Below are 16,524 nucleotides of genomic sequence, written 5' to 3'. Positions count from 1 at the left end.
ACTTATCTCCCTCACCAACTTCAAACATCTGCTATCTGAGCAGCTAACCGATCGCTGCATCTGTACATAGTCTATTGGTAAATATCCCACCCATTTTCACCTACCTCATCCCCATACTGTTTTCATTTATTTACTTTTCTGCTCTTTTGCACACCAATATCTCTACCTGTACATGACCATCTGATCATTTATCACTCCAGTGTTAATCTGCAAAATTGTAATTATTCACCTACCTCCTCATGCCTTTTGCACACAATGTATATAGACTCCCCTTTTTTTCCCTACTGTGTTATTGACTAATTGTTAATTGTTAATTGTTTACCCCATGTGTAACTCTGTGTTGTCTGTTCACACTGCTATGCTTTATCTTGGCCATGTCGCAGTTGCAAATGAAAACTTGCTCTCGACTAGCCTACCTGGTTAAATAAAGGTGAAATAAAATATAATAAATAAACAGCCACCCTAGTCAAAGACTGTTGTCTCTGCTTCCGCACTGCAAGCGGTATCGGAGTGTCAAGTCTAGGTCCAAGAGGCTTCTAAACAGCTTGTACCCCCAAGCCATCTAATCAAATGGCTACCCCCCCACCCCTGTATATAGTCTCGCTATTGTTATTTTACTGATGCTCTTCAATTACTTATTAGGTCATTTATTTATTTTATTTTTTTAACCGCATTGTTGGTTAGGGGCTCGTAAGTAAGTATTTCACTGTAAGGTCTACTACACCTGTTGTATTTGGCGCATGTGACTAATAACATTTGATTTGAAATACAGCAGTTATGTTATATTGGACCACCAGGCTGCTGATGTCATGCAGCCTGTCGTTTTTGAGTATATACTTTTTCAAAAGTTTGACGTCGGACGACAACTGCATGTTCATGAAGTCACTGCGCCAAGTAAAAACCAGCCTTAACTCATGCGTAAACTTGCAATGGCTGCCTGGCATTGTGACAAAATCACATCCATGGTAATGTAGAATGTTTATTCAAATGATGTTAACTGATTTGGCGAATGCAATGGAATGTACAGTCGTGGCCAAAAGTTGAGAATTACGCAAATAATAATTCTCAAAGTCTGCTGCCTCAGTTTGTATGATGGCAATTTGCATATACTCCAGAATGTTATGAAGAGTGATCAGATGAATTGCAAATACTTGCCAAGTCCCTCTTTGCCATGCAAATTAACTGAATCACAAAAAAACATTTCAGCCCTGCCACAAAAGGACCAGCTGACATCATGTCAGTGATTCTCTCGTTAACACAGGTGTGAGTGTTGACGAGGACAAAGCTGGAGATCACCCAGTCATGCTGATTGAGTTTGAATAACAGATTGGAAGCTTCAAAAGGAGGGTGGTGCTTGGGAATTAGGGGTCGGCCGATTATGAGTTTTCAACGCCGATACCAATTAATCTGACAATTTTTATTTATTTATAATAATGACAATTACAACAATACTGAATGAACACTTATTTTAACTTAATATAATACATCAATAAAATCAATTCAGCCTCAAATAAATAACAAAACATGTTCAATTTGGTTTAAATAATGCAAAAACAGTGTTGGAGAAGAAAGTAAAAGTGCAATATGTGCCATGTAAAAAAGCTAACTTTTAAGTTCCTTGCTCAGAACATGAGAACATATGAAAGTTGGTGGTTCCTTTTAACATGAGTCTTCAATATTCCCAGGTAAGAAGTTTTAGGTGGTAGTTATTATAGGAATTATAGGACTGTTACTCTCTATAGCATTTGTATTTCATATACTTTTGACTATTGGATGTTCTTATATAGGCACTTTAGTATTGCCAGTGTAACAGTAAAGCTTCCGTCCCACTCACCCCTGCCTGGGCACGAACCAGGAACACATCGACAACAGCCACCCTTGAAGCCTCGCTACCCATCGCTCCACAAAAGCCGCGGCGGTTGCAGAGCAAGGGGAACAACTACTCCAAGTCCCCGAGCGAGTGACATCACCGATTGAAACGCTATTAGCGCGCAACCCGCTAACTAGCTAGCCATTTCACATCAGTTACACCAGCCTAATCTCGGGAGTTGATAGGCTTGAAATCATAAACAGCTCAATGCTTGAAGCATTGCAAAAAGCTGCTGGCAAAATACACGAAAGTGCTGTTTGAATGAATGCGTACGAGCCTGCTGCTGCTTACCATCGCTCAGTCAGACTGCTCTATCAAATATCAAATCATAGACTTAATTATAACATAATAAAACACAGAAATACGAGCCTTAGGTCATTAATATAGTCAAATCCGGAAACTATCTTTTTGAAAACAAAACGTTTATTCTTACAGTGAAATACAGAAGTGTTCCGTATTTTATCTTAGTTTAAATATTGCTGTTTCATTGGACAACCTTCAATGTTATGTCATAATTATGTAAAATTCTGGCAAATTAATTACAGTCTTTGTTAGGAATAAATGGACTTCACACAGTTTGCAATGAGCTAGGCAGCCCAAACTGTTGCATATACCCTGACTCTGTTGCAAGAGAAGTGACAATTTCCCTAATTATAAGAAATTCATGTTAGCAGGCAATATTAACTAAATATGCAGGTTTAAAAATCTATACTTGTGTATTGATTTTAGAGAAAGACATTGATATTGACGGTCAGGTTTGTTGCAACAACAGCTCTAAATCATCACCCGTTTGGCGAAGTAGGCTGTGATTCGATGAGAAATTAATAGGTATCGATTATATGCAACGTAGGACACGCTAGATAAACTAGTAATATCATCAACCATGTGTAGTTAACTAGTGATAATGTGAAGATTGATTGTTTTTTTATAAGTTTAATGCTAGCTAGCAACTTACCTTGGTTTCTTGCTGCCCTCGCGTAACAGGTAGTCAGCCTGCCACGCAGGCTCCTCGTGGGGTGCAATGCAAGGCAGGTGGTTAGAGCATTGGACTAGTAACCGGAAGGATGCTAAAACAAATCCCCGAGCTGACAAGGTAAACATCTGTCGTTCTGCCCCTGAACAAGGCAGTTAACCACCGTTCCTAGGCCGTCATTGAAAATATGAATGTGTTCTTAACTGACTTGCCTAGTTAAATAAAATGTTTAAAAATATTGTGGCAAAGAAGGGGGTCGAGTGGTAAATGGCAGATATGTGAGAGCAGAACTAATAAACGGGCTCTGCCCGATCACTAAAATGGCCACCCCTGTCAGAACTACAGATCACAAAATGGCCGACCACCAAAATTACAAGTCCCAGAAGCAAGGGGAACCCTCAGAAGGTGGAGCCAACCCACAGATAAAGGGTCAAGAAAAACCAGGAAGAGAAGAAGAGAGTGCTGGAAGGATCTATGAACAATAGAGAAAGAGACAATAGAGATTGGCTGGATTTACCGTGTATGAGCTGGACTGTTTTGGACTTACCTGTTGGCGTTTGGACCTGGACCTACCGAGAACCCGATTCGTGTACCGAACCCTGCTATCCTTGACCTCGCCTACGGCCTGGGTGGACCAGGACGGAGAAACAAACACACAGGTACTGTCCTGTTCGAAAGAACTCTCATTCTTGGGTGATTTGGTGACAGTTTGCCACTTAGTTTGTGACAAACGCTCCTAACCTTGAAGAGGTTTGCCACAATATATATTTAAAAAAATAAAAATAAATTGTCCAAATCGGTGTCCAAATACTTATTTCCAATTGTTATGAAAACTTGAAAAATCGGCACTAATTAATCGGCCATTACGATTAATCAGTCAACCTCCACTTGGAATCATTGTTCTTCCTTTGTTTATCATGGTAACCTGCAAGGAAACAAGTGCTGACATCATTGCTTTGCACAAAAAGGGCTTCACAGGCAAGGATATTGCTGCCAGTAAGATTGCACCTAAATCAACCATTTATCGGATCATCAAAAACTTTGAGGAGAGCGGTTCAATTGTTGTGAAGGCTGCTTCAGGGCACCCAAGAAAGTCCAGCAAGAGCCAGGACTGTCTCCAAAAGCTGACTCAGCTGCGGGATCGGGGCACCACCAGTAGTACGGAGCTTGCTCAGGAATGGCAGCAGGTAGGTGTGAGTGCATCTGCACACACAGTGAGGTGAAGACTTTTGTAGGATGGCCTGGTGTCAAGAAGGGCAGCAAAGAAGCCACTTCTCTCCAGGAAAAACGTCAGGGACAGACTGATATTCTGCAAAAGGTACAGGGATTAGACTGCTGAGGACTGGGGTAAACAACATTGATGAATACGCTGATTCTGTGAGCGAGTTTATTAGCAAGTGCATCGGCGATGCCGTACCCACAGCAACACCTAAAACATTCCCAAACCAGAAACCGTGGATTGGTGGCAGCATTCACGCCAAACTGAAAGCGCGAACCACTGCTTTTAACCAGGGCAAGGTGACTGGAAACATGGCCGAATACAGTGTAGCTATTCTCTCCGCAAGGCAATCGAACAAGCTACGCGTCAGTATAGAGACAAAGTAGAGTCGCAACTCAATAGTTCAAACACAAGAGGTATGTGGCAGGGTCTACAGTCAATCACAGATTACAAAAAGAAAACCAGCCCCGTCGCGGACCAGGATGTCTTGCTCCCAGACACACTAAACAACTTCTTTGCTCGCTTTGAGGACAATACAGTGCCGCTGACACAGCCCGCTACCAAAACCTGCGGACTCTCCTTCACTGCAGCTGAGGTGAGTAAAACATTTAAACGTGTTAACCCTCGCAAGGCTGCAGGCCCAGACGGCATCCCCAGCCGCGTCTTCAGAGCATGCGCAGACCAGCTGGCTAGTGTGTTTACAGACATATTCAATCAATCCTTATCCCAGTCTGCTGTTCTAAAATGGATTAAATACATTTTCCCCCTTATCTACTTAGAATATACCATAAAGACTAAATGAAAACAGGATTTTAGAATGTTTGCAAATTAGATAAAAATAAATAAAATAAATACCTTATTTACATACAGTTGAAGTTAGAAGTTTACAAACACTTCGGTTGGAGTCATTAGAACTTGTTTTTTAACCACTCCACAAATTTCTTGTTGACAATCTATAGTTTTGGGAAGTCAGTTAGGACATCTACTTTATGCATGACACATGTAATTTTTCCATCAATTGTTTACAGATAGATTATTTCACTTATAATTCACTGTATCACAATTCCAGTGGCTCGGTGATTCAATCTTGCAACCTTACGGTTAACTAGTCCAACGCTCTAACCACCTGATTACGCTGTTATGCGAATGCAGTAAGAAGCCAAGGTAAGTTTCTAGTTAGCATTAAACTTAACTTATAAAAAAACAATCAAGCATAATCACTAGTTAACTACACATGGTTGATGATATTACTAGTTTATCTAGCGTGCCCTGCGTTGCATATAATCGATGTGGTGCGCATTCGCGAAAAAGGACTGTCGTTGCTCCAACATGTACCTAACCATAAACATCAATGCCTTTCTTAAAATCAATACACAAGTATATATTTTTAAAACTGCATATTTAGTAAATATTGCCTGCTAACATGAATTTCTTTTAACTAGGAAAATCGTGTCACTTCTCTTGCAACAGAGTCAGGGTATATGCAGAAGTTTGGGCTGCCTAGCTCATTGCAAACTGTGTGAAGACTATTTCTTCCTAACAAAGACATTTGCGAAAAAAGCACAGTCATTGCATGACTGTACCTAACCATCAATGCCATTCTTAAAATCAATACACAGAAGTATATATTTTTAAACCTGCAAATTTAGCTAAAAGAAATCCAGGTTAGCCTCTTGAAGCAAGGGGGCACTATTTTTATGTTTGGAAAAATAACGTTCCCAAAGTAAACGGCCTATTTCTCAGGACCAGATGCTAGAATATGCATATAATTGACAGATTCGGATAGAAATGTCTAGTCTCCATTTAAAGGGATATCAACCAGATTCCTTTTTCTCTGGCTTCCCTAAGGTGTCAGTCTTTAGACATAGTTTCAGGCTTTTATTTTGAAAAATGAGCGTGAAGGATCACATTGCGTAAGTGGAGAGATGGGGGCTCTCAGAGTGAGTTTGTGCGCAATTGAGTAAAGCCACCATTGTTCCTCCCGCTGTTATGGAAAAAGCTACACACTCGGTTGATATATTATCGAATATATATTTTAAAAACAACCTGAAGATTGATTATAAAAAACGTTTGACATGTTTCTGTGGACATTATAGATATTATTTGGAATATACGTCTTTGTTGTGGTGACCGCTCTTTCCTGTGGATTTCTGAACATAACGCGACAAACAAACGTTGGTATTTTGGGTATAAAAATAATCTTTATGGAACAAAAGGAACATTTGCTGTCTAACTGGGAGTCTCGTCAGTGAAAACATCCGAAGAGCAAAGGTACACGGTTAATTTGATTGCTTTTCTGATTTTCGTGACCATGCGTCCTGATGCTAAGTGTACATAATGCTATGCTAGGCTATCGATAAACTTAAACGCTTGGATTGCTTTCGCTGTAAAGCATAATTTCAAAATCTGAAATGACAGGGTGATTAACAAAAGGCTAAGCTGTGTTTCGCAATATTGCACTTGTAATTTCATGAATATGAATATTTGTTAGTAATATTATTTGACTGTTGTGCTATGCTATTCAGCGGTTGCTGACGAAAATGATTCCGCTACAGGGATGGGTAGCGTCAAGAAGTTAGCAGGCAATATTATCCAGGTGAAATTGTGTCACTTCTCTTGCGTTCATTGCACGCAAAGTCGGGGTATATGCAACAGTTTGGGCCAAACTAATTTGCCAGAATTTTAAGTAATTATGACATTATGAATATTTAGACTTATGGATGCCACCCGTTAGATAAAATACGGAACAGTTCCGTATTTCCCTGAAAGATAGTTTCCGGATTCGACCATAATGACCTAAAGCTCGTATTTCGGTATGTTATTATGTTATAATTAAGTCTATGATTTGATATTTGATTGATCAGTCAGGCTGCTCTATGGTCGGCACCAGCAGGCTCGTAAGCATTCATTCAAACAGCACTTTCGTGTGTTTTGCCAGCAGCTCTTCATTGTGCTTCAAGCATTGAGCTGTTTATGCCTTCAATCAAGCCTATCAACTCCCGAGATTAGGCTGGTGTAACCAATGTGAAATGGCTAGCTGGTTAGCGGGATGAGCGCTAACAGAGTTTCAAATCAGTGTCATCACTCGCTCTGAGACTTGGAGTCGTTGTTCCCCTTGCTTTGCAAGGGCTGCGGCTTTTGTTGAGCGATGGGTAACGCTGCTTCGAGTGTGGCTGTTGTCGATGTGTCGATGGTCCAAGCCCAGGTAGGGGCGAGGAGAGGGACGGAAGCTATACCGTTACACTGGCAATATTATAGTGCCTATAAGAACATCCAATAGTCAAAGGTATATGAAATACAAACGGTAGAGAGAGAAATAGTCCTATAAATACTATATTAACTACAACCTAAAACCTCTTACCTGGGAATATTGAAGTCTCATGTTAAAAGGAACCACCAACTTTCATATGTTCTCATGTTCTGAGCAAGGAATTCAAACGTTAGCTTTTTTACGTGGCACATATTGCACTTTTACTTCAACACTTTGTTTTTGCATTATTTAAACCAAATTGAACATGTTTCATTATTTATTTGAGGCTAAATTGATTTTATTGATGTATTATATTAAGTTAAAATTAGTGTTCATTCAGTATTGTAGTAATTGTCATTATTATTATGATTTATTTATTTATTTAAATCGGCCAATTAAAATCGGTATCATATTTTTTGGTACTCCAATAAATCGGTATCGGCGTTGAAAAATCAGTCGGTCGACCTCTACTCAAGACATCAGACAGGAAGTTAAAGCTTGGTCGCAAATGGGTCTTCCAAATGGACAATGACCCCTAAGCATGCAAGGACAACAAGGTCAAGGTATTGGAGTGGCCATCACAAAGCTCTGACTTCAAACTTCTAGAAAAATTGTGGGCTGAACTGAAAAAGCATGTGCAAGCAAGGAGACCTAGTTAACTGACTCAGTTACACCAGCTCTGTCAGAAGGAATGGGCCAAAATTCACCCAACTTATTGTGGGAAGCTTGTGGAAGGCTACCCAAAACATCTGACCCGAGTTAAACAATTTAAAAGGCAATGCTACCAAATACTAATTGAGTGTATGTAAACTTCTGACCCACTGGGAATGTGATGAAAGGCTGTAATAAATCATTATTCTGACATTTCACATTCTTAAAATAAAGTGGTGATCCTAACAGTCCTAAGACAGGGAATTTTTACAAGGATTAAATTGTGAAATGTGAAAAACTGAGTTTAAATGTATTTGGCTAAGGTGTATGTAAACTTCCGACTTCAACTGTAAGTATTCAGGCCCTTTGCTATGAGACTCGAAAATTGAGCTCAGGTGCAACCTGTTTCCATTGATCATCCTTGAGATGTTTCTACAACTTGGAGTCCACCTGTGGTAAACTCAATTGATTGGACATGATTGAGAAAAAGCACACACATCTATGTAAGGTCCCATAGTTGACAGTGCATGTCTGAGCAAAAACCAAGCCATGAGGTCCAAGGAATTGTCCGTAGAGCTCCGAGACAGGATCGTGTACCAAAACATTTCTGCAGCTTTGAAGGTCCACAAAAACACCGTAGCCGCCATCATTCTTAAATGGAAGAAGTTCGGAACCACCAAAACTCTTACTAAAGCTGGCCACATGGCCAAACTGAGCAATCGGGGGAGAAGGGTCTTGGTCAGGGATGTGATCAAGAACCCGATGGTCATTGACAGAGTGCCAGAGTTCCTCTGAGATGGGAGAACCTTCCAGAAGGACAACCATCTCTGCAGCACTCCACCAAATCAGGCCTTTATGGTAGAGTGGCCAGATGGAAGCCACTCCTCAGTAAAAGGCACATGACAGCCTGCTTTGAGTTTGCCAAAATGCACCTAAAGGACTCTCAGACCATGAGAAACAGGATTCTCTGGTCTGATGAAACCAAGATTGAACTCTTTAGCCTGAATGCCAAGCGTCACATCTGATGGAAACCTGGCACCATCCTTATGGTGAAGCATGGTGGTGGCAGCATCATGCTGTGGGGATGTTTTTCAGCGGCAGGGACTGGGAGACTAGTCAGGATCGAGGGAAAGAAGAATGGAGCAAAGTACAGGGATATCCTGCTCCAGAGCGCTCAAGACCTCCGACTGGGGCGAAGGTTCACCTTCCAACATAACAACCCTAAGCACACAGCCCAGACAACGCAGGACTGGCTTCGGGACAAGTCTCAATGTCCTTGAGTGGCCCAGCCAGAGCCCAGACTTGAACCCGATCGAACATCTCTGGAGAGACCTGAAAATAGCTGTGCAGCGATGCTCCCCATCCAACCTGACAGAGGTTGAGAGAATCTGCAGAGAAGAATGGGAGAAACTCCCCAAATCCAGGTGTGCTAAGCTTGTAGTGTCATACCAAAGAAGGCTCAAGGCTATAATCGCAGTGTAGATTGATGAGGGGGAAAAACAATTTAATACATTTTAGAATAAGGCTGTAACATAACAAAATGTGGTAACAGTCAAGGAGGTCAGAATCCTTTTCGATTGCACTTTGTCAAGAAACGTGCCTATTTTCCTCGAAAGTATGTAAATTTGATGATTCCAAACCTATACAATATTACAGATAGCAAGTTAACTCCACCATACATCAATCGGGAAAAGATTAGTAATATTTTACTTCTCGTTGATGAAATCCGTGCTAATGTTGGATTTCTGAGCTAGTGCCCAATAGACTCCCTTTCATTCCGTGATGGAGAACGTTCCTTGTCCCAAAAATCGCACAGAATGCACCGTGCAGCCCATTGACATACAAAACGTTGCCCATGCTCTCCCCTCAAAATTATATCAGCCATTGTGAATGTCAGACTCTACTCTGAGGCAAATTGATCTGCAGGTTGAACATATTGATATTGTAGACTCCTAAATTGATAGTGCAGTTTGTTTAGGCAATTTTACAGCCAACTAGCTACTTTACATGCTGATAATGTCTTTGTTATTATTGTGTGGAGCTGTTTGCTTGCTAGCTAGCTACCTAGCCCATCGAGGGAGAAATGCACTGTAGATTTTGTTGTCGACAAGAGCAGCAACAGATTTCCACAACGATTTCCCATGTTGCTACCAACCTTTTTATAATGCTAAAATGAAAAATATTGTTCTCAGTGTTATTTAACAATGTAAACGAAAAGGAATGAGTGGTTTTGGGTGGATTTCTTTTAAAAGCACCTAATTTCACCTCCCTCTTTTCCTCCCTTTCCCTCCGTTTAAACACATTACAGTGAAGTCATTTGGGAGGATGCTATTGGTCCACCGGTCTTGTTGCCAGGCAACTAATTTCCCCTGTCCAGTAATTAAGTAGGAGGAAAATGGGTGAAAAGGGTTATGACAGAGGAAAGGGAGAGAAAGGGAAACATTGTACGTGAAGGAAAGAGGAAGGAACGACAAACACAAACAGACACAAAAATGTACACAACCATCAAATGTTGAGTGTTTCTGCCTCAGGTTGGATGACACTACAATTGAAATATGAGGTTCATATTCATTCCTCCTACAGTCATACTGGCCTTACTTATAGATCAATAAAAACAACATGTTGAAAAGACTTGAGAAGTTGAAGAGAGCAGTAATGTGTGCTGTGCGTGTGAGAACAGGCCTGTCAGCAGAGTAATCATAGCTCCAACCTGCCGGGTAGATGTTGCACCTCTTCCTCCCTTGCTCATCTTTCTTTCCCTCCCCGTCTCTCGGGAGGGGGTACTGGGTGCCTGCCATCGGAGCCAATCGGAGCATGATGACATCGCTCCCCAGCTTTGTAACCATGGCAACACCAGCCAGCCGAGAAATGCCCCTCCCTTCCTGGCAGTCAACTTTCCATGTACTCCCTCCATTCTCTCCCCCAGTAAACCTATTTCCTTTCATCCTCCCCTCAACTGTCAACTCTCCCTTGCCTGTATTTCTCTCTGCATCCCTATTTCCCCTACCCTCTCTCAGATGCCCTTCCCATACATGCACCGTCCTCTTGGCTGTCATCTCTCCCTGGATGTCTTTCTTGCTCCCTTCCCATCTCTTTGGTTGGAAATCCCGCTCAATCGCTCATGGAGCGGAGCTTGCGCATTGCTTCGATACTACATGTCCTTTCCAACACCTCCACTAAAAACCACTCCACGCTCACAATGGAAAGAAACTGCTGCTCCAAATTCACTCCATTCATTAAAATCACAATTTAACCAACACACAATTATTTGTGTGACTTCCTGGACCTACCAAACATGGATTTGAATGAAAAGTATTTGAATAAACATTAAAAGGTGAATGTAAGAAGCCCAGATCATTTAAAAAAAAGGCTACATGACATATTAAAACATCATATAAACACTAAATAGGTCAGGAGCCTAAGAATGAACAAAAAGTAAGGCTATATTGTTTTAATTATTTCAAGGCCTACAAATAAATACATTGTGAAGCATTTGTGAGTGTGACACAATAGGCTGGTAGGAACATAAAGCGCTCAGCATTTAAACAACATTTTGTTGTATTAAAATCATTATAGTCTATAAAATGCGCATATCTGCTGTGATTTACTTAGAATTAAATACAAATTAAACAAAACATAACCCCAGTGCCTTTGAAACATGAGTTTGGTCAGTCTGTGGCTTCAGGCTCATGTGATGGTGCCTGGAGAGCAAGTCAGCAGCGAAGAACATCCTCTCCACACTCGCAGAGCAACTGGGAATTCTAAACACCCTTTTGGCCACTTTTGCCAGGCTGGGGAGATGCAGAGTTGTTTTTTCTCTCTCTTGTTTTAGGTAGGCCTAAACGTTTTTAGGCAAAATAACCCAATAAAAACGTAAAGCTCCTTGGACGTGGGAATATGCCAGGTCTATTGGGCCAAAATCAATTATGGCCTATTGTACAGGTAAATGGGGAAAAAACGAGACAGTTATCTACCCACCTCGTTCCTTTCTTCTAGCATGTGCACATAGTAAGTGCACCTTCATGCAGTCGGGCTACATGTCTTTTCAGATTCAATGATTCTTTAGTTGTGGACACTACATCACCACACTCCCTCTCTTACTCACCTTGATTTAGCACCTGTGTGCTTGGTCAGTTTCTTTATGGAAATATTTAGTTAACGCCATGACAGTAGCTAAAGCAAGGGGCTATAGCAGAACACAAGTAGATGCAAATGCATGCTGGGCCTGGCATGCCCTGAGCTCGTGAAGTGAGCGCTACTGGAGTGAAATTAGAGCAGGCGAGAAGGCCGACGCTCCAGCCTTTTGACTGGAGCGCGGGGCGAGATTCCCATTGGGCACACTCCGCTCCACTCACATACTCTGGATGACACACCCACTCACACACCCACTCAACCTCCCCCTGGCCCAGACACACCTCTGGGAGTCGGGTTGTGATATGGCGTTGACAATAGCCTCCACGGCGGTATCAAACAGCTCGGGGTCTGGTAGAGCAGTGAAACAGTCCTCCACCAGTCCTTCACTCTCACTGAGAGGGACGTCCAGCAGCACCCAGGAGGACAGACAGCGCAGGACACGAGCCTTCACTGCCCCGGGACTGTCCCCTTGACGCAGCAGCTGCTGCAGCAGTGGACACACTGACCCCCACTCACGACCCAGAGCACCTCGCACCTACAGACAGAGAGACACACAAGGTTACAGGAAATACTAACCCGGCCCCCACTTGTCCTTTTGTGTGTGCATCGGTGTGCCCCTCTGCATTTTTGTTGTCCCCATTGGCACTATTCAGTCTCCAGCACCCCCTCACCTGTCCCTTGCGGTACTGCGGCAGGCGGCTGGTCTGGAACTCTTCAGGCAGGACGGTCAGAAGCTCCAGCAGGGCCAGACATCTGGCCCGGCCATCCACCCCCCCTCCCTCCTCTTGGAACACACGCACCATTTCTGGCACGGCGCCCGGCCACACCTCTGGCATGGTGTTCAAGGCCAAGGAGGCCAGCGCCACACACAGACGCGTTAGCACCTTGGAAACAGGAACACAACGTCTTGTAAGTCAACAACTTTACAATTGTGTTTATGCTTGATGGTTTTTAAGGCACGTAGCTACCGCCAGTTATATGTGTTTTTTAGGGATGTAGGATATATATCGGTGAACATATCAGAATCGGACGATATTAGCTAAAAATGCCACCGTTGATATTGGCCCGATGTCTAGTTTAATGCCAATGTGAAAAACCAATGTCAAAGTTGACATGCATACCTACATAAGGTACATGACGTAATGACACCACGTAAAATGTAGAGCTAAACATGCAACACAGCATTCCTAACCTCGCCCACAATGTCTGCAGTGTGGATTGAGCAGTCAACAAGTCGAGCAGTCATTTGAAAGAGTAAGAATTTCAGCGAGACAACTCAAAGGCGAAATTCATTGCTCTTGACAATCAACCGTTCCCTGTCGTGGGTGATGTTGGCTTTCGCGACTGGTCGAGCACCGGTACATACTAACGTTACCAAGTGCGCTATTGTTCAGATGTTGCCCTACCGGAGTTATGCAGTAATAGCATCACTGCTATTAGCTTCACAACATACTATCGAACGCCGTTTGGACCTTTGGGTGTCATAAAAAAATATACACATTTTATTTATTTTACCTTTATTTAACCAGGAAAGTCAGTTAAGAACAAATTCTTATTTTCAATGACGGCTTAGGAACAGTGGGTTAACTGCCTGTTCAGGGGCAGAACGACAGATTTGTACCTTGTCAGCTCAGGAGTTTGAACTCGCAACCTTCCGGTTACTAGTCCAACGCTCTAACCACTAGGCTACCCTGCCGCCCCGCATCAATAAACATCAATAAACATATTAAGCATGATCTATTAAATTATGACATAACTCTACTAGTTGTATTCATTTGCGTCACTGTCAATGACATACTTTTATTTTGAAGGCTAACTGCAAAGTCTACTATTTTTGGCTAATCCTTATCGTGGCTAGCTTCACATAGATTGGTTGACCACCATTATTCAAATAAGAACTCTTATAATGAAATTTATTGTCAATCAGTGTTGCTTCCAAAGTGGACAGTTTGATTTCACAGAAGTGTGATTGACTTGGAGTTACATTGTGTGGTTTAAGTGTTCCCTTTATTTTTTTGAGCAGTGTATATATATATATATATATACACATCCAGTGTGATTTCAGATATTTGTCAAATTGACAAATTAGTCTTTTGTTGATTCCTATTCTTGGCTAATCCTTATCGTGGCTAGCTTCACATAGATTGGTTGACCACCATTATTAAAATAAGTTAGGGTTAATTAGGGTTATTGTAGATGACAACTAGCTATATAGTTAGCTAGCTTACTATAGCTACTGAAATAGATTGTTTGCATCAATGAGTTAGCTAGATTTTTTAATGACCAGAACTGTAGGTGCGCGAGACAACTATACCAGCATCATAGCATATGTATCGGTGTGACATACAAAATACGGAGTGATAGTGTAATAACTGAGTAAAACATGTATGAACGTGTTAATTTATTATGTGACGTGCAGTCATATTCAGGACCTGATTAGTCAACATGCTTATTTGACGTGTATCTTTTTGGACACGCAAAGACCCAAACGGCGTTCCATAGAAACCCTGGTTGAGAATGAAATGACTATACAAGCGAACCACGAAACAGCACAGCAAGTAAGTGAAAGTAAATTGATTTTGATTAGGTTTTACTGGTAATGGGGACATACGTAAATGCCAACAAAATTACTTTTTGGTCAGTGTGGTGTGTAAGCTTTATTTAACTCGGAAAGTCAGTTAAGAACAAATTCTTATTTACAATGACGGCCTACCCCGGCCAACGCTGGGCCAATTGTGCGCCCCCCTATGGGACTCCCAATCACAGCCGGATGTGATACAGCCTGGATTCGAACCAGGGACTGTAGTGACGCCTCTTGCACTGAGATGCAGTGCCTTAGACCGCTGTGTCCGTGTGTGATTTAAATATTTAACTGCACTAGAATGCTTAAAAGACCGCTAAAATGTTAAATAATCGATTTTCGGTATCGGGTTATTTGGCAAGGAAAATATCTGATATCGGTATTTGCCAAAATTATAATAATATCGGTGCATCACTAGTATTTTTATTGATCTAATAAATCCAACTGTCCATCCATTTACCCACCATCTTGGATCCGGAGGAGAAGCAGGCGATCTGGGAGAAGAGTTGAGTCTTCAGGGTCTCATACTGGTCAGAAGGGATATCAGACCAGTAGCGGGATATCTTAGTGTGGAGGGCACTAGCCCCAAAGTACTGGATTTCAGGAACCTAGGAAGAGAGAGGGTTATGTATAGGTGTGTGTATTTGCATGTGTGCGAGCGCATGTGGGCATTTCATACCTTGTCAGGGCTGAGCAGAGCCCAGCAGAACTGCCAGGCCTGAGGGGAGACCTGAGCCTGCATCAACCACTTCTGGGCCAGGTTCTTATTCTCAATGTTAGGGTCATAGTACAACTGGTGGAGCCCCTATAGATAGCAAGATAGAGATGGGAGGGAGAGTCAGTATAATTCTTGCAATGCAATTATATGTCATTTAGAACAGGAACGTTGTTTCTAGACTCTTGTATGACTGACTGCTGTTAAAGAACACCATCAATAGAGACAGTCAGTATCAAGAGGCTCTCCAGTGCTGGTATGTAGATCAACCCTAGCGCCCTGACCAAGAGCTAGTGTGGTGGGTGGCTGGTTGACACATTGTCTAATGGAAAGACATGTCTGTGCAGGGTCCCTTTGTTTCCTTTTGAAATCACCTCCTAGAGTGGACACACACACAGTATGAATAGGTTCAGGTTGTGTGTGTCATATGGTAGAGATCACTGCCTGAATCATATTCCAGTCCTCGGTTGTTCCTTATTGAAACACTGCTATAACTGTCTCTCACACACACACACACACACACACAAGAAGGATTGCTGTGTCTGTTAGTGTAGTGTCCATAGCATGGAGGCGCTACCAGGAGACAGGCCAGTACATCAGGAGACGTGGAGGCCGTAGGAAGGCAACAACCCAGCAGCAGGACCGCGACCTCCGCCTTTGTGCAAGGAGGAGCAGGAGGAGCACTGCCAGAGCCCTGCAAAATTACCTCCAGCAGGCCACAAATGTGCATGTGTCTGCTCAAACGGTCAGAAACAGACTCCATGAGGGTGGTATGAGGGCCCGACGTCCACAGGTGGGGGTTGTGCTTACAGCCCAACACCGTGCAGGACGTTTGGCATTTGCCAGAGAACACCAAGATTGGCAAATTCACCACTGGCGCCCTGTGCTCTTCACAGATGAAAGCAGGTTCACACGGAGCATGTGACAGTCTGGAGACGCCGTGGAGAACGTTCTGCTGCCTGCAACATCCTCCAGCATGACTGGTTAGGCGGTGGGTCAGTCATGGTGTGGGGTGGCATTTCTTTGGGGGCTGCATAGCCCTCCAGCAGAGGTAGCCTGACGCCATTAGGTACCGAGATGAGATCCTCGGACCACTTGTGAGACCATATGCTGGTGCGGTTGGCCCTGGGT

The 16,524-nt window shown here is 42.6% G+C and overlaps 1 protein-coding gene across 3 annotated transcripts in view; it reads right to left on the bottom strand.

Annotated features, from left to right (window-relative positions):
* LOC135556370 (importin-13-like) overlaps positions 1–16,524 on the bottom strand; it is a 53,570-nt gene that overhangs the window by 17,519 nt on the left and 19,527 nt on the right. For all 3 annotated transcript variants that reach the window (XM_064989526.1, XM_064989527.1, XM_064989525.1), the window contains exons 2-5: positions 15,358–15,483; positions 15,143–15,286; positions 12,769–12,981; positions 12,379–12,632 (exon numbers count right to left, since the gene is read on the bottom strand). In XM_064989526.1, the coding sequence (XP_064845598.1) occupies positions 12,379–12,632; positions 12,769–12,981; positions 15,143–15,286; positions 15,358–15,483 (737 nt within the window). The remainder of the gene's footprint in view (positions 1–12,378; positions 12,633–12,768; positions 12,982–15,142; positions 15,287–15,357; positions 15,484–16,524) is intronic.

The sequence above is a fragment of the Oncorhynchus masou genome, chromosome 15, assembly GCF_036934945.1.
Source record: "Oncorhynchus masou masou isolate Uvic2021 chromosome 15, UVic_Omas_1.1, whole genome shotgun sequence".
Lineage (NCBI taxonomy): Eukaryota > Metazoa > Chordata > Actinopteri > Salmoniformes > Salmonidae > Oncorhynchus > Oncorhynchus masou.
Note: the sequence above shows the minus strand (reverse complement) of the source record. Positions and strands in the feature narration are given on the sequence as shown.